At 44.6% G+C, this 20,896-nt stretch overlaps 2 protein-coding genes across 2 annotated transcripts; one reads left to right on the top strand and one right to left on the bottom strand.

Moving 5' to 3' along the window:
* Nucleotides 1-1,226: 1,226 nt before the first annotated feature.
* On the top strand, nucleotides 1,227-4,998 carry LOC306794988 (proton channel OTOP3-like). Its single transcript, XM_079293300.1, has 7 exons — nucleotides 1,227-1,684; nucleotides 1,760-1,896; nucleotides 2,698-2,756; nucleotides 2,849-2,994; nucleotides 3,159-3,844; nucleotides 3,924-4,088; nucleotides 4,177-4,998. The coding sequence occupies exons 1-7, from the start codon at nucleotides 1,315-1,317 to the stop codon at nucleotides 4,345-4,347; spliced, it is 1,734 nt and encodes a 577-aa protein (XP_079149426.1). The 5' UTR covers nucleotides 1,227-1,314; the 3' UTR covers nucleotides 4,348-4,998.
* Nucleotides 4,999-5,159: 161 nt separating this feature from the next.
* hid1b (HID1 domain containing b) lies at nucleotides 5,160-19,505 on the bottom strand. The gene is made up of 19 exons (XM_079293285.1): nucleotides 19,374-19,505; nucleotides 17,412-17,561; nucleotides 16,459-16,629; nucleotides 13,849-13,968; nucleotides 11,060-11,166; nucleotides 10,385-10,501; nucleotides 9,544-9,763; nucleotides 9,397-9,453; nucleotides 9,173-9,313; nucleotides 8,741-8,831; nucleotides 8,493-8,644; nucleotides 8,263-8,341; nucleotides 7,747-7,911; nucleotides 7,449-7,670; nucleotides 6,780-6,928; nucleotides 6,616-6,699; nucleotides 6,441-6,532; nucleotides 5,526-5,684; nucleotides 5,160-5,420 (listed from the first exon to the last, which is right to left on the bottom strand). Exons 1-19 carry the CDS (start codon nucleotides 19,437-19,439, stop codon nucleotides 5,357-5,359), a joined length of 2,406 nt encoding a protein of 801 aa, XP_079149411.1. The 5' UTR covers nucleotides 19,440-19,505; the 3' UTR covers nucleotides 5,160-5,356.
* Nucleotides 19,506-20,896: the final 1,391 nt, after the last annotated feature.

Consider the following 20,896-nt stretch of genomic DNA (forward strand, 5'->3'; position numbering starts at 1 on the left):
GAGACAAACATCCAAAATGTAAACCGCAGCAGCGTGGTTCCATCAGATGTCATTCTCAGTAAATACACTAAAACATGCAACTTCTGTACACAGTTCCCGCTCTTCATTATTATTGTTGTTATTGTGATAGTTGAGTGATATTACTCGTACATTTGGTGGTGCAAAGGTCAGATTAATATTAGTATAATTGTACATTATTATTGATGTTATGATTACATAATTTATGCTATTTTATTTATGTATTTTTATGCATACTTTTCCCCACTGTTCCACTGTTTTCCATTCATTTCTGTGTGTTTGTAAAATAAATATAAATGATTTGTTTATTTATAATTGTTAGTGCAGTTCATGTGCAGATTGAAATGAAACGTCTGCACTTCAACTTTCACCAAGAATAATGCAGACTTGATGGCTTTTAATACTCGAGCATGTTTTATGAGTCGACAGAATAGAAACCAGCTCCGACCTGAAACACAACATCAAAAGTCAAAAATCAAAGCAACATAAAATACTCAATTTGTTTTAAATGGGCTGAAACATCCAAAACCGGAATGATCCTTTAAATGTGAGACTGGAACTGAGTTGAGGCTGAACTATTAGCAGCTACTTGAATCAGCAGTGATAAGAGGGACGTACATTAGAAGTCACGAGCAGATTTTAAGCAAACAGGGACAAGACCTGGACCTGAGCCCAGACCTGGACCCGAGCCCAGCTGAGAAACCCTTTCAAAGTAAAATGGAGCTGCAGCGAGAGTGGACTTCACTGTTCAGTCAGTCTGAATGTTCTGTGAAAGCTAAAGTAGAATGTCGAATATTGAACTGGAGAAATCGGTTGAAAGCTCATTTAAAGAAACGGTTGATTGACCCAACATAACTGCAGCTTAATGTCCTCAATCTGTCGCTGCTGCACTTCCCTCTGTCCGTCTGCTGTCGCCTGTCTGTCTCACTGACAGACACATATCTAAATCTACATCTATATCTGTGGATGAAGGAGATCCTGCTGAGGTCTTCTGGGTCCATGAAGTCAACTTTGTTTACATTGCGGAGCAGGTGAAACAAAGGTCAACGTAAGAACATGATACCTGCTGGTTTCCCTGAGAAAGGTGAGAAAGGTGTGTCGGTATATTTATAGCTGGATCGTGGCCACACCTGTAGGCGTGTGGAGGCGGATCAGCATGAGAACTTGCACCTTTATGACACAAGCCTCCACATGTTGAGCTACAGGGTTCCGCGTGGAGTAGTGAGAGAAAACCCTCAAGACCGAATGGAAACGAGACCAAGGAGGATTTAAAGAGTTTTAGAAGAAATCAAGAACATGAATCCAGATCCTGGAGTCACAGAGGCCGATTCCTCCCGGGGGACGACACCCGGAAGTGTCGAACCAGTTCACAGCTCAGACCATCAGATCCAGGACCCGGAGCTGGATCCGGGGTCGGTTCGGGCCCCCAGCGGGAGGCGTCTGATCTCCGGTCTGCTGGGTCTGAACGTGGTGCTGCTGGGAGCGGCGCTGGTGGCCGGACAGGCCTTCAACCCCGAGGGCCTGAAGCACCAGGAGCCCCAGGTGTTCATGCTGCTGCTCATGGGGGTCAGTTTGATCTGGATGCTGTGGTACCTGCTGTGGGCCAGGAAGCAGCCCGGCATCTGCCCATATAAAGACCACCACGCAGGGGGACTCGCCGTCACCGGTGAGCTGTGTGTTCTGGTTTAGAGTCAAAGAGGTTTGGACCGTGTCCTGATGCACTTGCTCTCCTCTGGTCCAGTGGTCCTCATGCTGTTCGCCGCCTTCAGCCTGCTGCTGTGCGTCTTCAGGGTCGGGTATTTGATCAGCACGAGGGAGTGCAAACCTGCTGCTGCGCTGCTCGCGCCGTTCATCGAGGCGCCTTTCCTCGCGCTGCAGGTAACGAGATTCATGTTCGTTACTTTCTGGAAGAAGAGCAAGAAAACAGAAGACGCTGCGCAACATTTGATGATACTTAAACCTTGTGAAGCTTTTATTAAACTGGTCGGTCTCAACATGTAGGAATAAGGAGGAATGTGAAAAAGGTACATTTATCATTTTAGATCTACTTTGATGAACACAAAAATACAAAGACAAGTGCAAATGCAGCATTTGAATATATTCAGCAGATGTTAAATTGTCTAATTAAGAATAAGAGCTTCTAAAGCAGAATCACAAGCAAACAAACGTCCCTTAAAATAATATTTTAAATGCCTCAATGAGCCCATAATCTCTACAATCACTTCTTCAAGTAAACTAAAGATCTGTGCAACAACACAACACTCACCAGAGCTCTCAGCTGCATCTCATGGTCTTCATCGGTGAGTGGAGTTGGCTCAGGTGTCGTCATGTTTACAAATTGTTGAATTTAATGCTTAAAATTTCATTAATAATTTGCAAAATTGAGGGAAAGATGGCTTCAATAAACCTTCATGAACTAAAACTATATCAGTTAATGACGTGAGCGCTGGCAGACGAGTTCTATTTAAAGTTTATTAGATGTAAAATCAGCACTTCTGTTCATAACCAAACCAATTAAAAGAGCTTTGACTCCAACACGTTGAGGCTCATTATTTGTCTCTGTTGCACTAATTTCGACCTTTTTTCTGCAACATTTTGACATTGCATTATAAAATAAAGTAATCTTTCAATTCGTAAAGAAATGCTCTTGTTGAATAACTGTTTACTTTTCTCCTGCAGTCGTATTTACTGTGGGCTCACTCCAAAGACTGCATCCACAGACACAAGATCCTCACCAGGTGCATCTTACACATCTTTAATAAAAGCTCCACGTATGAACATATTGTCATTTATTCATTTGTTGTGTCTCATGTGTGTATTTGGGCTGCAGGTCCGGGTTGATGCTGATCCTGTCAGCTGACCTGCTGCTGTGGCTGAACGCGGTGACCGAGGACTCGATCCACGAGGAGATCGAGTTGGAGAAAGAAGATTTCAGCAACACAAACTCCTCTGAAGCACAAAACTCTGATGTAGCAGGTAATCAATTCACCAAAAGTTACCATTCCATAATGCCTCATTTGCATATTTAAACATAGCATTTCAGACAACTTGTAATACAATAAATAATGGTCTTAATGTGAGCAATGAACTGGTGAAGTTTCACGGCGATATCTACTCGTTATTTTGTTTCCTGCCTCCAGGAATCATGAACTCGACCTTCTGTCAGTGCGCTGCGAGTGCAGCCTGCCTCACCTTCAGGAAAGGCTTCGAGCTCCTTTACCCCTTCAACATGGAGTTCAACCTGATGGCCGGCTGCATGGTCTACGTCATGTGGAAGAACGTGGGCCGCGGGATGAGTCCGGGTCACGGCCACCACGCCGCTCAGAAGCTGACCCTCCGCGTCGTGTACCAAGGCGGCGTCGTGTTCGGCCTCGTGTTCGGCGCCCTGGCGCTCGTGGCGGGAGTGGCCGTCTTCATCCTCTACCAGGTCTGGGTGAGCCGGCAGCGGCTTCGCGCCACCGCCTTCCTCATCTTCTACGGCTACCATTTGGCCGTCATGCCCGTCATGTCCCTGTGCTGCCTGGTGGGGATGCTGGTCCACAGGCTGGAGAGGAGGGCGAGCGAGGCGGGACACAACCCGACCCGTAGCCTGGACGTGACGCTCCTGGTGGCGGCGGCTCTGGGCCAGCTCGCCCTGTCCTACTTCTCCCTGGTGGCGGCCCTGGCGGTGGGGACCGGCGGGCCCCTGGGGGACCTGGACCTGTCCTACTCCCTCCTCAGCCTCCTGGAGCTCATCATCCAGAACATCTTCATCATCGAGGGCCTCCACAGGCACCCGAGCCTGCTCGCCAAGAAGAGAGAGAGGCAGCGGAGCAGCATATTCAAGGTACCTGCAGGTTTCATAAACTGGAGCAAGAAGTCATTAAAAAGGTTTTGATGTGTGTGAATGATAAACTGCCCCACAGCTTAAGAAAAAGGTTGCAGTGCCAATACAAGAAGAGAGGAAGACGAATATTTCACTGCTGGATGGGAACGCGCCAGCTGCTGCCATAGAGCATGATGGGAAAAAACCTTGGACCAAAAGAGCGATACAAGAAATCTGTGCTTTCCTCATCCTGTGTAACGTCATGGTAATATCCTGTGTTTATTCTGCGATTCATGCAGCAATACAAGCTTCTTTCTGCACTCGTAATCCGCCCGTCTTCCCTCTTCCTGCAGCTGTGGGTCATCCCTGCGTTCGGAGTCCATCCCCAGTTTGAGAACGGACTCGGGAAACAGTTCTTCGGCTTCTCGGCTTGGTTTGTTCTGGTGAACTTGGGTCAGCCGCTCAGCGTCTTCTACAGGATGCACTCAGTGGGAGCTTTAATGGAGCTGCTCATCTCTGCGTGACACCAGCGGAGGCCCGACTACAGGACTGTTAAAGTAGATGATATGAAAAACGTTTGGGGGGAAAAACATAAATGATTTGGTTTATACAGTGTGAGGAGATTCCTCTGAGGCTGTTTGTTACAATGAGGCGTCAACGTCTGGTTCTAAAAGGTGAAGCTTCACGTGTTAAAGCTGCATTCTGTCTAGTGACCACCAGGGGGCGACTCCTCTGGTTGTATAGAAGTCTATAGAAAATGACTCTACTTCTCTCTTGATTTATTACCTCAGTAAACATTGTAAACATGAGTTTATGTCTCAATCTCTAGTTTCAAGTCTTCTTCAATACAGCATGATGTTCATTTAGTACATTATGCTCCATTTAGAGTCACACAGACCATAAAGCAGGGGATGCTTTAGGGCGTTGGGAGTTGTCCATGTTTTTGTTTCACAACTTTAACCCTTTCAGTTTGTTTTTACGTCATGAAAGTTAATTGTGACATTTTGGCAACCTAAAAATGTTTTATTCAAAGACGTTTTCCTTCTCGTGTCACTTCTGGTCCAAAAACCAAGATGGCCACGGCCATGATGCCAATCTCGAGGCTTCAAAACTGTGGTCCACAAACCAACGGGTGAAGTCATGGAGACCACGTCCACTTGTATATTTGAGTGGCACAGCATACAATAATATTTGTTAAATGCAGTTTGTCTGTTTCCTGTTGCTTCTGTGCACAAAGCAATAGAGAAATGTTTTTCACAGTTTGGTGAATAAATTAATGTTCAATAAACATCACTTCATTTCATGATTATGTCAAATTTAATGACCATTTGGCATTGCATAATACAGGCTGTATGTGATGCACAGTAGTAAGTGCTTTCACACATTTAGATATTTGTTTTTGTCTGAACTCCGACAGTTCTCAGGACGAATCAAGTACAAGATCTTCGCTGCAAGAAGAAGAAAAAAAACAGCAGATGTTGTTGTTGAGTTTGTGAAGAGAACAAAGTGAACCGGACAGCTTCAAGAGCCGCTCTAAATCCTCTGGATCTCAAAGAGCCGGATGTCCGTGTCGTACCAGATTGGAGGATCCACGTTGCTACGGCAAGAGAGGACCAGTTTGAAAACACATCTATCAGACTGCTTTTAGTTTACGTATAATAACACGTGAAACAAACCGGCTGCTGGTGCGCGGTGTGTTTACCGTAAGTAGATGACGCCCCACATGTAGGTGCGGAACCACATGGCCGTGCCGGTGTTGGCCTGGTACTTCCTGATGAGGATGGGATGAGGGACGGGCAGCAGGCCGACGAGCGTGCCGTGCTGAAGGAACTTCAGGATTTCTGACTCGTCTGTCAAACCCCTGAGGACAACGACAGCAACAACAACAGTTAAACAACAGTTAATAAAAAAGTATCTTTCAGTATAAATAACTGCCTGTGGCTGTATCTGTACAGGTAAAGGACAGTATATGGCTGGAACTACACCATCAGTGAACAACTGCCTCAAATTTGAAGAATTAAATCGTGTAATGTTCATGATTCATTAAATGATGTAACACTGCTGCCCTCTAGTGGTTAAATCATGTAATGTTTATGATTCATTCAATGGTGTAACACTGCTGCCCTCTAGTGGTTAAATCATGTAATGTTTATGATTCATTCAATGGTGTAACACTGCTGCCCTCTAGTGGTTAAATCATGTAATGTTTATGATTCATTCAATGATGTAACACTGCTGCCATCTAGTGGTTAAATCATGTAATGTTTATGATTCATTCAATGATGTAACACTGCTGCCCTCTAGTGGTTAAATCGTGTAATGTTTATGATTCATTAACTGATGTAACACTGCTGCCCTCTAGTGGTTAAATCGTGTAATGTTTATGATTCATTAACTGATGTAACACTGCTGCCCTCTAGTGGTTAAATCGTGTAATGTTTATGATTCATTCAATGATGTAACACTGCTGCCCTCTAGTGGTTAAATCATGTAATGTTTATGATTCATTCAATGATTTAACACTGCTGCCCTCTAGTGGTTAAATCATGTAATGTTTATGATTCATTAACTTGTATGTATAATTGTATAATTGCATATTGTATGGATAACTTCTTACTTGTCGATGCAAATCTTCTCCACCTGAGGGACCAGCACTTGTAACAGCCGCATGATGGTCTGTAGAGGGAGTTTGGCTTTCCATGACAACACCTGAGAACAGGAGCAGCACGATGGAGGAGCGACCAAGAGATGAGGAGTAAATACAGAAGGGAGGATAAAAGACTTCTACTCACCCAGTCCGTGTTGGCGCTCCAGGCTGCCGATGACGACAAACTCGACAACCGACTCCTCGCCGCCTCTGACTCTGTGTGGAAGACCTTTCAAAATAAAAGCATGTGGGAGTCACTTCACCTGCAGACAGAAGCAGAGAGTGAGACAGGCGTGAGGGCCGTCTTACCTCGTGGTCTCTCTCGGAGGTGGACTCCGTGTCGCTGGCTGCAGCCACAGCGCTGCTGTCGGCAGGCGTCTGTGGGGAGTCGGGGTGAGACACAGTGACCATGGTGCCTTCCACGCTCACCTGGGACTTCTCCGTTATCTTATCGAGTCCTAACGGAATGCAAGAGAAGACTTCTTTTGATGTTGCAGGGAAGACTTTGTCATGAAAACCGCTGCCTCATGCAGACTTGAGAGGTGTCTCTGATGAGGTTGTACGTTACAGCTGTAGCTAACAGATGTCTCAAAAACATTCTAAACATAATTATAATCTGCTATAGCTCTGTATAATCATAAGCACTCTATTCATAAATGCTTATAATGCTTTCTCACAAGAATAAAAATACATTATAAAGCATTTTATAATGACTTGTAAGCATCATAATACTTCATAATTGCTGGTCACTCACTGACTCATAATTCTCACAGTTGTAATAAATTATAATCTTTTATAATGAATTATAATCATTGTTCTCATTAAAGTAATTCAAGTGAAAACAATATTAATAAATGTATGCAAGAACACAAAACATTTTAAAATACATTTTTATTTGACTGAAATCAAACAACATCAAAACGCCTCCGTTCATGCTCGCTCAGTCTGAGCTGATCTTCAGTGCATGCAGACTGGTACCTGGAGTGGCCTCTAAACTGGCTTTAAGTGTTCCGGGCTCAGCAGGACCTGCAGGTCTGGAGCAGTCCGTGGACTCCGTCTCCGTAGAGTTGCTCCTAGAAATCCCAGACTTCTTCTTCCTCTGCAGCGCACTCTGGACGGACGGCGCGTCGGACGGCAGGTTGGCCAGCTGGTGGAAGACGTTACGCTTCCTGATGATGGCGTACACCAGGTTGCAGTTACCTGTGAGGGGACATTTCAGTGGACCGGCACCATCGCGGGTGTTTATTTTGACTTCACCTCGTCTCGTGTTTCTCACCATCGAACTGGTACTGGATGATGTTGTTGAAGACCTCCAGCAGGAAGAAGACCAGGTGGTGGTTCTGTGGGGAGGAGAAGAGGAACCAGGGCGTGGAGAAGGCCTCCAGGAGGTGGAGCAGCTTGTTGGCCGCCAGCATGGACAGACTCTTCAGATAAGGAGAGACTGTTGGAGGACAGGAGGCTTTAAAAACACTCTTATATTTAACCACCAGAGGGCGACGTTGCATCTTGCAACTGACGTTGAATCAGTAATCAGCAAAACACATTTTTAGAGATGGCTTCGCTTTTCTGTTTTATTTTTATTTGCTGATTTCAAAATTTTGGAATTTTTTCAAAATTAAATTAAATTAATTTATTTCTGCGTTCATTTTGATCGTATCGACCGTCTCACTGAGCTTTCTGTTATTGTTTTCATCGCCTTGCTTTTGCTGCTTTGTCTGTCAAAGCACTTGGTAAACTGTTTTTCAAGGTGTTGCATAAATAAAGTTATTGTTATTAATATCTTGACACTCACTGTTCACTATTATCGTGAGCAGGCAGTCAAACAGAGGCTGCAGCCGCTGGTTCCCACAGGTGATGATCTTGTGGAAGATCTTAAACATAAAAGTAATATTAAGAGTTATGGATTCATTCACAGAATATAAGAAAATACAACAGAGGGGGGGGGGGGGATATCAGAACAACATCAGAAGTCTCATTCTTTCAGTGTTTTTACGAAAGAATCGAATCTAATATAAATGTCACCAAAACGAGCAGGTCGGCGTGGGTTCCCGTGAAGACGGGGATGTCCATCGGGACACGGAGAGCGTACGGTTTGTTCAGACGAACGCCGAAGTTTCTCTCTCCGCTCAGCAGCAGGAGGATGAACACGCCGATGTGCATGAGGCCCACACGAGCTGCAGACGCACAGACAAAAAACATGCTTTTGTGTGAGTTAGCGTCTCAATGTGCAGTGCACAAACCAGGATGCCAACCAACCCGCTGTGACTCACACTGATCTGCTCGGGCATCGTTCAGGCTGAAGAGGATGGGAACCAGCACGTCCAACACGTCGCTGCTCTTCAGCACGAAGAACAGGAACTTCTAAAAACACACAAAAACACAAACTTCATAAGCATTTATTTGAGTTTTTAGATTCTAAACATGGTTTGTTTTACCGGACAGTTCAGCCCAAAATTAAAAATAAAATAAAATTTGTCCTCCGACCTGTAGTGCTATTTATCAACCTGGATTGTTTGGTGCTATTTGCTGAGAGTTGGAGATATCCACTCGGCTTGTGATGCTAAATGTTAGCACGTTTAGCTTCTGCTAACCTCCACGACCATCACTGCTAAGCTACAGCAGAATGTTGCTAACACACTAAATGACTTTTCTGTTTTATTGCTTGTAGCTTCGTGGTTTCATGGGTGAACCGAGCTCGACACCTTGTTGAAGTCACAGAACTTCCAGAAGAGGATCAGCAGCTCCTGGTGGAACTGGATCTTCTTGGCGGAATGAGGCAGATAAGTCTGGACCAGAGGGTTGTTCATCAGCCGAACCAGACCTTTCAGGATGAAGTTCAAGTCCTGACAAACAAAACACAACACGCACTTTAACGTCCTACAGCATCATGCTGTATGCCACGCGGAATAGTTTCGCTTCATTTCACCTCTTCTCTGTGTATCCTGGAGAGATAATTCACAAAGAGGTTATTCGGTCCAGCTGGCTGAAAAACAGACAATAGAGAGGATTTTAAAATGCAGAATAAGCGTCTGTGAGTTCATTATAATAATAATAATGATGAACTCCCTCTCACCTCCTGCTCGTCCACGGCGGAGGAGTCCAGGGCCTGGAGGGCGGCGCTGGCGGCCGACCCGCCCTCGTGCTCCAGGGTGACGATAAGGATCTGGACCGCCTGCTCCACCAGCTGCTCCCGGCGGTCGGAGAACAGCAGGTGGTTGTACGGGATGCCGTAGCCGACCGGGTCGTAGGCGCACACCACGTTGAGCAGGGAGGTGAACAGAGGCAGCGCGTGTCTGGCAGGAGAAAGAGGACAGGAGTGGTCACGCATGGACGCTTATGGAGTTGTGTTCAGAGGGGAGGGGGTCTGAACAGTGTCGGTTAATGCAGAGCAGAGGGAACAATTTTCCACTTGGGACTTATTTATTCTTATTTTTGTCGCCCTCTTTTTATTTTATTTTAACATTGTCCTCTCACTGTCCAGCCCCCACAGTCCTGAAAAGACTGTCGACTTCATTTATATTTACAGTTAATATTCTCCTAAACTAGATGACCGACTCATGGTCGTAAGCCTCCGCCAACCAGCCAACCAGTTTACATCCATGTCTGTCCAAAATATCGTCACTTCATCATTTTGTTTGGCCAAAAAGAAAATGCATTTTGTGAGATCACAGTGACCTTTGACCACCAAAATCGAATCATGTCATGCTCGAGTTCTTTTATGCAAATTCCCTCCAGGTGTTGATGAGATATGGAGGACGGACGGACAACTACACCTGTTGCCAGCATGGAGGCATAGAAGTGGTGATAAAACACAGACCTCTGTAGTAAAAGATGCAAATACAAGTCATGTTTCAGGAAGCATCTCTAAAGGAAGCCACAGTGAAGACGACTCTGGGGACACATGTTCGTGTGACCTGTTCTCTGAGGAGCAGAAGAAGGCCACCCAGGGATTGAGGTTCCTCTTCTCAGAGGACGGCGGGAGGTACATGGCCTCAGACAGACAGGTGAGCAGCAACTTCAGCAGCTCCGTCCTGAACGAACAGGAGCACAGGACGGACAGTTAGTTTATACTGAAGTCAACTTGTCGGAGCTCTCTGGGGGACAAACTGTTTCACCGGTGCTTCTTTTTAAAGCGCATCGTTGGCATTTGTTGTTATGTAGCCAGCCAACATATCTGCAATAAGCTGGTATCACTCAGTCCATTTGTGAGTCTAGCTCAGGAAAATCTCCGGTTCTGAAAAGTGAAGTCAAAGCTTCATGTCCTAAAGCTGCATTCTCTCTAGTGACCACCAGGGGGCGACTCCTCTGGTTGTATAGAAGTCTATAGAAAATGACTCTACTTCTCTCTTGATGTATTCCCTCAGTAAACATTGTAAACATGAGTTCATGGTCTCAATCTCTAGTTTATATATTATGTATAATTAATTAAGGATAAAGCAGCTACATGATGACAAACTGGTCATCTGCTCTGCCGTGATCGCCCACCTTTCTACCAAATTACAATCTACAAAATAAAATTTAAAAAATCCCACCAACAAGACAAACTGAGACACAAACAGTAAACGCAGAGCCAGTTCTTCAAGTCTCACCTGTTGAGGTCGTGGACGTAGTTGAGAGGAGGCGAATGAGCGAAGCCGACCCCGGCCTCCCAGATGTACTCACAGCTGTCTATGGACCGGATGTCCTCCAGCGAGTCCTGCAGCAGATAGACGATAAAGACACGATGTCATGGGGACGACTGAGCGGTGCCGGTGGTTGTTTGTGGTCCACGCTGTTTGGACCAAACTTGATTAATCGTATTTACTCATCAAAGCCCTGAACCCTTAATCTGTCTGATGTTCTACAATTATAAATTGTATATTTTTGGACTATTTTCTGACATTACATAGAATCATCAAAAACATAATTACAGAATAATCAATGACGAAAATGTAATCAGTCATAAAAATTAACAAAATCTGTAATTAGCTTATAATATATATATATATATATATATATATATATATATATATATATATATATATATATATATATATATATTGATATATATATAATAATGTAAAAATAGTGAAGAAATTGTCTTAAGGCACCTGATGCATTTCACTGAAGGACAAAACTCTGAGAACAAAATGTCATCGGTCAAAAACAAACAAAAGTATGTAAATGTAATATTTAACACAGACTTCTTATTCAGCAGTTGGAGACACATTGATTTATTCTGAAGTGACATTAATGGTGAGCGTCTAACGGAGACGTGTTCACACCTCCTTCCACCATGTGATCAACGAGTGGACTAAGCTGACAGTATCTGCATGTGACACCTCAGCACCGATAAGTACAGCGGCATGAATAGACCTGACGAGGTGCTGCCATTGTTCTTCATAAGTCAACTGACAGCAGAGGGCACCGTGCCACACACAAACCCACACAAACCCAGCAGGCATTCATTCGCAGATTTCAGCTCCAGCTCCTGTCACAAGTCTCCAGTACATTAGGTTTCTCTTGGGCTTCATTCGGAGGTCCGGACACCCTGGTTGGAACCCAACCCAAGTCAGTGTGACATAATTTGAGTTTTATAAACTTAGTTCAGGAACAGGGACCACGCCCCGACACGGATCATTTCCTCCGCACAAAGTATTTAAGCACAACGAATCTGTTCACTTCCTCTTCGACTCAGTTAGTTTTTGTCTGTCTATTTTTTTCTCTCTCTCTCGCAGGATTACTGGAATAACGGGGGACTCTGCACCACCAGAGCTTCCGAAGAGACGGCCCCCGCTCTACAGTCTCCATTCCCCCCGTTCCCACCAGCCGCCGGACTTCAACGGTCCCCCATCGCTCCCCCAACCGTCTTTCTACGACCCTCTCTACCCTCCTCGTTTCTTCTTCCTTACACCCCTTCATCAACATTTCTTGTTGGGAAGTCACAAACAGAAACGAAGAGACACAAAACTACCAAAAAGAGACAGAATACGACCACAAAGACACGAAAAACATTCACAAAGAAAAGAAAATATACCACATAGACCCAAAACATCTACAAAGCGATGCAAAACACCTTAAAAGAGACAGAAAATGTCAGGAAAGAGAGTCAAAATGTCCAGAAAGGGAGAGAAAATGTCTACAAATTGATCCAAAGCGACCAATGAGACACAAAACAGCTCCAAACAGACACAAAACTACCAATTAGACGTCTTGTTTAATCGGTGGCTGCTGTTGTTCTGTAGGAGGCGTGAGGGCCCGTTACATGTCGGTGTCCAGGGGCCTGTTGTCATATAATCTGTCCGTGCTGAGGGGGAAGTTTTCTCGTGTTAACTCGTGTGAAATGACCCTTGACTGACCCTGGGAAGTGAAAGCTCAAATCTCACATGTTTCCATGTACACGCATGCTACACAGGCCACACACGGCTGCCGGTCATTTTCCACCTCCGTCACCACAGGCTGCACAGACGGAAACCTTCCCTCCAGACGGCCGTGAGGACTGAGGACTGAGGACTGAGGAGTGAGGAGTGAGGACTGAGGACTGAGGACTGAGGACTGAGGACTGAGGACTGAGGACTGAGGAGTGAGGACTGAGGACTGAGGAGTGAGGAGTGAGGACTGAGGAGTGAGGACTGAGGAGTGAGGAGTGAGGACTGAGGACTGAGGACTGGTCTGATCACGGAGGAGTTATAGGACCTGAAGCAGAGCCACATTTCTGTCTCCTCCCTCTGCAGCACCAGATGTTTGCTCACCGTGTCCACCATGTCCTCCTCAGCCCAGTTGACAAACACAGCCACTCCTCCCTCCGTCCGTCCGCCTCACGTGGAGTAACTCATTAACTCCTGCTACTGCCTGAGAAGGTTGTGTGGAGGAGATAACGGCGCTAAGTGGCACCGAACGCCACGGGAATAAATAACAGAGACTTTATGTTGTTGACTCTGTGAGCTTAAGGGCTAAAACTAAAGTCAACACAGAGTGGAAGAAAGCTGGTTTTCTTCTCGCTCAAAACTTGTGCCCGTGCGTTACATACAGAGGACCTGGAGTCAGGTTGTGATTAGCCTAGCTTAGCATAAAGACTGGAGGCAGGTGGGAACAGCTAGCATTGCTAACTCTATCCAAATGTATTTTTAAATACTCACACTAACGTCTCAAGAAACTGTATCATTTATGTATTTGCTGTCTATTTGCAGGTGTTTGGCTCCAGCTGCATTGTGGGATAATGAGGTTTCAGCTGAACGTCCACACACACACACACACACACACACACACACACACACACACACACACACACACACACACACACACACACACACACACACACACACACACACACACACACACACACACACACACACACACACACACACTACAGTGTGATGCAGCCGGGCGGTGGACCCACCGGGCTCTTCTTGTGGCTCTGAGCCGTGAACTCTGGACAGAAGAGCAGGTCGGCGATGGCCAACAGCAACGATTCAGCCAGCGGCCGAGCTTCAGCTTCATCGGCGTCTTCGTCCAAACGCTGGAGGATAAACAGACGAGTTAGTGGACGTCACAGTCGACATTAAGGACGCAATTTACACCCTGTTTGTACAGATTAAAGGTGGATTCAGATCGTAGACAGGCTAGCTGGTTCCCTCTGCTTTCAGTCTTTGTGCTAAGCTAAGCTAACTGGCTGCAGAAACATATGTACCGTACAGACATTGAAATGGTACAGATCTCCTCATCTAACTCACGGCGAGAAACTGTTTCTTTAAACATAATGTAATCAAAGTATAACATGTTTCAAGTATCCAGTATTTCCAAACTGAATGAAACACAAACGACACATTCGTCTGCTCCATCTGCTGCAGCTCAGCGTTTCACTGCAGTCCAAAGCTTGAATTAAGGGACATTCAACCCCTCGCCAGTCCAACCGCTGGCCAGGAGGCAGACAATATGGGCAGTGTGTGGACCGCCGACCAGGTAACCAGAGGAGCAGGGCCGGGAGAGGGGGGAGAGAGGGGGGAGAGGAGGGAGAGGAGGGGGGAGAGGGGGGAGAGGAGGGAGAGAGGGGGGAGAGGGGGGAGAGAGGGGGGAGAGAGGAGGCAGAGAGGAGGCAGAGAGGAGGGAGAGAGGGGGGAGAGAGGAGGGAGAGAGGGGGGAGAGGAGGGAGAGAGGGGGGAGAGAGGAAGGAGAGGAGGGGGGAGAGAGGGGGAGAGAGGGGGGAGAGAGGGGGGAGAGGAGGGGGGAGAGAGGAGGGAGAGAGGAGGGAGAGAGGGGGGAGAGGAGGGGGGGAGGAGGGCGAGAGGGGGGAGAGAGGAGGGAGAGAGGGGGGAGAGAGGAGGGAGAGAGGAGGGAGAGAGGAGGCAGAGAGGGGGGAGAGAGGAAGGAGAGGAGGGAGAGAGGAGGGAGAGAGGGAGAGAGGGGGGAGAGAGGGGGGAGAGAGGGGGGAGAGGAGGGGGAGAGGAGGCAGAGAGGGGGGAGAGAGGAAGGAGAGGAGGGAGAGAGGAGGGAGAGGAGGGAGAGAGGGGGGAGAGAGGGGGGAGAGGAGGCAGAGAGGGGGGAGAGAGGAAGGAGAGGAGGGAGAGAGGGGGGAGAGGGGGGAGAGAGGAAGGAGAGAGGAGGGAGAGAGGAGGGAGAGGAGGCAGAGAGGGGGGAGAGAGGGGGGAGAGGAGGGGGAGAGGAGGCAGAGAGGGGGGAGAGAGGAAGGAGAGGAGGGAGAGAGGAAGGAGAGAGGAGGGAGAGAGGAGGCAGAGAGGAGGCAGAGAGGGGGGAGAGGAGGGAGAGAGGAGGGGGAGAGGGGGGAGAGGAGGCAGAGAGGAGGCAGAGAGGGGGGAGAGAGGGGGGAGAGGAGGCAGAGATAAAGACAGAAATAAAGCCTTTGTATTTAAATAACCACGATTCAACAGAAGTCCCAGACAAGTCGGAAAACCAGACGTCGAGCCAACTTGGTGAATGACATCATCTCGAGACGCTCTGTGAAGCTCAACGAGCTGTATTCACAGGAAAGCCACACGTCGGCTGGTTTACGAAGATGTATGAACCCCAAAATGAACAGATGCCGAAAGAACGACATCATGATTCTGATTTGTGAAAAGTCTGAATTTGTGCTTTTGTCAGGTCTGTCAACAAGGAAACAACTTTTAAATGATTGTTTTCTGAATGGAGTTTGTGCTAAGCTCATAAATATCTCAATTCCTATTTAAGGGATTCATTTGATATTTAGTTCAGACATTGATGATCCCCAGAGGATGAATCCCACAGACTTTGGTGATAATCGGACTTTTCCTCTCGCGCCACCAGCGGGTCAAATGTTGAATCATCGTGCGATATTTTGGTTCATGACCAATTACTTGCAAAACTAACATTCCCATAATCCTTAGCTTTACTGTGTGTTTAGTGCCAGTCAGCAAATGTTAGCATGCTAACGGCTAAACTAAGACGGTGCTAAACATCAGCATGTTAGCATCGTCACTGTGAGGTTTAATCCCCATCATGTTTCTATTCACAGTTCAAACCTTTGGGGAGAGTCAAAATGATTTTTTATGTGATTTTGGTGTTAAAAGTTTCCTTTGTGTTGCTCAAAGATGCATCAACATGGTGACGTAATTAGCCACTTTGTTTCCACATTAAACATGAAAATAGCTCTTTAAATGACTTCCTGTCAATTTAAGAGTTCATGAGACTGGAGAAGAAAGAGACTCGAGTCGTGCGTGCGTGCGTGCGTGCGTGCGTATATTGTATTTACTGTAAGACAGTAAATACAATATACGCACGCACGCATGCGCGCACACACACACACACACACAGGTTTGTACTGTAACTTGAAGAAACGGGGAGTTATTGCTTCCTCAATGCATTCCTTTCCTATTACCGTTCACTCGTTCACCAGCTTCGATGTGAAATAATTAACGAACATAAACATCCTCTGATGCAGTTTAAAGCGTCGTAGCTTCTCACTCACGACGCGTAACACTATAATGTTAAACGTATAAAGACTTTAACAGAGATCTGGTGTCAGGAGTCGTACCCCGGATCTGCCGGCTCCCGGCACCGTGGACCAGAAGAAGCCTCTCCAGTCGGCGTCCTCGAAGATGTAGGGCAGGATGCGGGTGAGCAGCCGGGTGCAGTTCAGGAGAACCTGCCGCTCTTTCTCTGAGCGGCAGCCGGAGTCCGCACCCTGAACCAACCGCTCCACAGCCTGAGGGGAAGACCAGAAGACCACTTCAACTGATGCTTTCAAGACGTCTACACATTCATGATGACGACAAGAAAAGCTTTCAATTCTTCTGTTCTATTAGCCGTTTCCAGTCTTTATGCTAAGCTAAGCTAACCCCCTCCTGACTGTTGCTTGATATCGAGCGTACAGACAAAGTTGTGGTGTCGACCGTCTCGTTTAATTTACAGTAAAAAAAAGTACTCCTTTAAAAACTCAGTCAAAGGTTTGGGTGTTGTTTAAAATGTTTCTTTACTAATGAAAAAATATATATACACATTATATATACCTTACTTTGAGAATTCAAGGCGAGACACGACAGGCAAATACATTGTTTTTCAGATGCAGATCAACTTAGAGATTTTGGGCGATTTTTCTTCCGTATTTTTGTCTATTTACGTAAGTAGATTTCTCCAAAATTCAGAAAGTGCTTCATTTGCATATTTAAACATTTCAGAAAACTTGTAACACATAAAATAATGTAAGAAATCAAATGGTGAACTTTCATGGTGATATCTATGTTGTACCCTATTCCCCTGATACACAATACAAGAACTTTGCCCAAATATCAAAGTCTGAATTCAGGAACTTTCTCATCAGTTATTGTAATTCAGATCTACAAAGTAAAATCTGCCTTTAGATACACTGAGATGTGAGACGTTTACAGTGTGGGAACAACAAACAGCAGCATTCCTTTGGCTCCGACCGTCTCCAGGGTGGAGGCACCACATCCCACAGGCCGACCCACCCTCGTGAATAAAGGTTACCTTGTAGCAGAGGGTTGCCAGGTTGGACGGAGACTCCTCTCTGACAGCTCTGATCTCGGCGGCCGGCACCAGAGCGAAGATGTCCTGGACGTTGGTGCAGGTGTCGGCCCAGAACTGATCCCAGAAGGCATCGTCTGTGGCTTCTACGGGCTGGAGGAGGGCACACAGTACGAACATATATATATATATATACATATACATATACATATATTCATATACATAAATATGTGTGTGTGCGATTAAGTTGACCTCAGACCACAGCAACCACAACATCACTGGGCAACAACCTCCACAAGAGCAGAGCAGATGTGTTTCTGGACCCATTATCATGAATGAATTACTGAACAGGCCTACCAGGCCCAGGGGCCCAAAGCGTCAGGGGCCCCACTGACCTTCGCCTACGAAATGTCAAACTCAAAATGACCACAAAGACACAAAACAACTGCGAAGAGACACAACATGATGAGGCACAACATGACTACAAAGAGACACAAAACTACAAAGAAACATTAAACTACAGAGATGCGTAACAACAAGAGACATACAACAACTTGAAAGAGACACAAAACAACTAAAGATACAAAATATCTACAAAGAAATAATGAATAACCACAAAGAGACACAAAACAACTACAGATACAAAATATCTACAAAGAAATAATGAATAACCACAAAGAGACACAAAACATCTACGGAGATACAAAATAAGCACAAAGAGACATCAAATAACAACAAAGAGACATCAAATAACAACAAAGAGACATAAAATGACAACAAAGAGACATCAAATAACAACAAAGAGACATAAAATGACAACAAAGAGACATAAAATGACAACAAAGAGACATAAAATGACAACAAAGAGACATAAAATGACAACAAAGAGACATAAAATGACAACAAAGAGACACAACGACTACCAAGAGACAGAACGAGATGCTAACCAACACAAAGAGGCTTAACAACTACTACGTCTGTGTCTTGTTCCTAAATCAGAACATGATATTACTTTCTAAATCATTCGTGTATGATCTCATCATGTCTTTGTTGTGTTATTTTAAAACCTTCTAGATTATTAACCTGAATGTATAACTCTATAATTAGTACCGTTTCATTCGGTCACATATTCTCTTACCCTGTGGACGTCTACTCAAGGACTGTATTTAACATTTTTAAGTTCTTTATACTTTTGCTCAACTTCTCAGAGGGAACTATTGTTCTTACTGAACTACATTCATGTGACAGCAGTAGTTAATGTTTACTCTTCAAATCAGAGATTAAAATCTGCACATAAATGTCTCATACACTAAAAAACACTTTGAGCAGCAGCTAATGATTCTTTTCATTACCAGTTAGTCTGCTGTTATTTTCTTGATTCTTTGTCTTTAATTGTCTTGTTTTGTCCAGAAAATAAAAGATATTCAAGTGTCGCATAAAAATGAAAATGAATAAACCGATGACGCGATTGTCAGAATGTTTGGACAGCCTGGAGAGCAGTGACTGTAGACTCAGAGTAAAGTTAGTTCCACCTTAAATGCACCTGCCAGGTAAACACGTCTCTGAAGCCTGCAGGAAAACCAATTCAATCTTTCAATTCACGTGTTACATGTTCGAGTTATTTAAGGATGGGTGTATAAAATAAACAAGAATATGAAGGACTCAGATGATCCAAACAGCCAAACTGAGTGTTTTACCAGCCTCTTAAACAGCTCAAATATTGAGAGAAATATCAATATTTCATGAGATGTATTTGTATTTTGAGTGATAATCCTCATTTCTAAACTGACTGCAGTGTTTTGTATGTTTTCCTCTCCACTTCGTGTAATATTCAGAGCAGTTCAGGCTACCATCTGTCGCCTCAACTTTATCTCCACAGGCTCGATTTAAAACCACCAACGCACAACCCCACGCGCTCTGCGCACGTTTCTGTGTTTCTACAGAGTCTTATTGTGAAGAACAGACCTGAGTCTTGGTCGTGAGTTGAATCACCGCTTTCCTGAAGTGGAGTTTGGTGTCGGCGTTTCCCATTTTGTGTCAACGAAGCACCTCCTGCTAGTTTGGATCCGTGTTGACGCGGAGTCTCCGTGAAGGAGGATAATCTCCCTCATCCACCGCGCACAGCCGCGCTGCGCTCCTGCTGCGTTCAGGCGCTGCTCGGAAACTCAAGCTTCAACAGAGTGTATGTGAAAAAATGTGTTGTTTTTTAAAGCTTGCAGAGTAATTACTTATAGGTTGTTGCGGTTTTTTTAAAGAACAAACAATATGAGGCTGTTTTGTGCTGCAGCCGTAAAAGAAAGCGGGGGAATGTAAATGTTAAGACGATCTTTAATGTAAATGATCATAACATATATCAATCTGCACCATATACACTCCAAATAAATACAATTTAATTAAAAAAACATAATCTTGACATTGAGCTCCACAAAAAACTGACAAAATTAAAATAAAACAATAAATAAACAGCCCCGGAACAATACTCCATTGTTTTACAAGTTCAAAGAAATAAGAAGAAGAACAACAGCAAGAACAATAACAAAAAGTATCTCATATCATTACAATAGCAACAGTATAAATATCATTGTGTGAATATCAATACACAGTTATTTATTGAGCACCAAAGTGCTTTACACGGAACAACAATATGTACAAAATAATCAGTAATAAATACAGTAAAGACAGTTAAATCAAATAAACACCCCCAAACAATTAAGAAAAAAAGCAGTAAAATAAACGAAACAGTTCAAACCTTTTTAAAATGGGAAAATGTAAAAATGTTTCCCATAAACTAACTCTGTCTTTGTGATGTTTCTACGTCTGCTCACTAGAACTTAATAATTCCGACGGTCCTTAAACGTAGCATAAAACCAAGCAGGATCCAGATTTCTACTTCCGGGTTCCTAATGTACATATTTACTTTCATTCATGTATGACGACAATGAAACACACATATCATCATCATCATCACCATCATCATATTACATCATGTCATCAGAATGAGAGGAAGTCAATGGTCGTTTTATTATTTATTATTTATATAAATACAGATTTATATGAAGTGAGACATTAGAAGGTGGATGGACCTGAACTTCAGCTTTCGACTGGTAAATTCAAATATCTGGATTAATTAGGACGATGTCAGTCTTGTTCTCTTTTAATGTACTTTAAATGAATGAATGCTGAAGGAGGAGCTTTAGGGCAAAAAAGCCCATCAAAGCACATTCTGCCGCATGATTAATTGCCATAATTCTACTGTATATGAAATATTTAAAAGTGCATAACAATTCACCTTTGCGATGAGAGTCGAATAAAAAATGTTTTTAAATACAACATTGCTCTTACAGTATACATAAATATATAAGTGGAATTTTTCGTCGCGACGTCATCCATTAAATATATAAATATTTTTTGTTTTGAAGCCTCGAGTTCGGTGTTTTGACTGTCGCCATCTTGGATTTTTTTCAACCAGTGAACAGGAAGTTGACATA

The sequence above is a fragment of the Melanostigma gelatinosum genome (assembly GCF_949748355.1).
Source record: "Melanostigma gelatinosum genome assembly, chromosome: 21".
NCBI classification, from domain to species: Eukaryota; Metazoa; Chordata; class Actinopteri; order Perciformes; family Zoarcidae; genus Melanostigma; species Melanostigma gelatinosum.

Bases quoted from the DNA above. Each gene is read 5' to 3' on its own strand.
- LOC306794988 (XM_079293300.1), top strand. From the start codon at position 1,315: ATGAATCCAGATCCTGGAGTCACAGAGGCCGATTCCTCCCGGGGGACG. The intron at 2,757-2,848 runs GTGCATCTTACA...TTTGGGCTGCAG, and splicing joins AGACACAAGATCCTCACCAG to GTCCGGGTTGATGCTGATCC. The intron at 4,089-4,176 runs GTAATATCCTGT...CTCTTCCTGCAG, and splicing joins TCATCCTGTGTAACGTCATG to CTGTGGGTCATCCCTGCGTT.
- hid1b (XM_079293285.1), bottom strand. From the start codon at position 19,439: ATGGGAAACGCCGACACCAAACTCCACTTCAGGAAAGCGGTGATTCAA. The intron at 17,562-19,373 runs GTCTGTTCTTCA...GCCCTCCTCCAG, and splicing joins AACTCACGACCAAGACTCAG to CCCGTAGAAGCCACAGACGA. The intron at 7,912-8,262 runs GTGAGTGTCAAG...GTCCTCCAACAG, and splicing joins GCTCACGATAATAGTGAACA to TCTCTCCTTATCTGAAGAGT.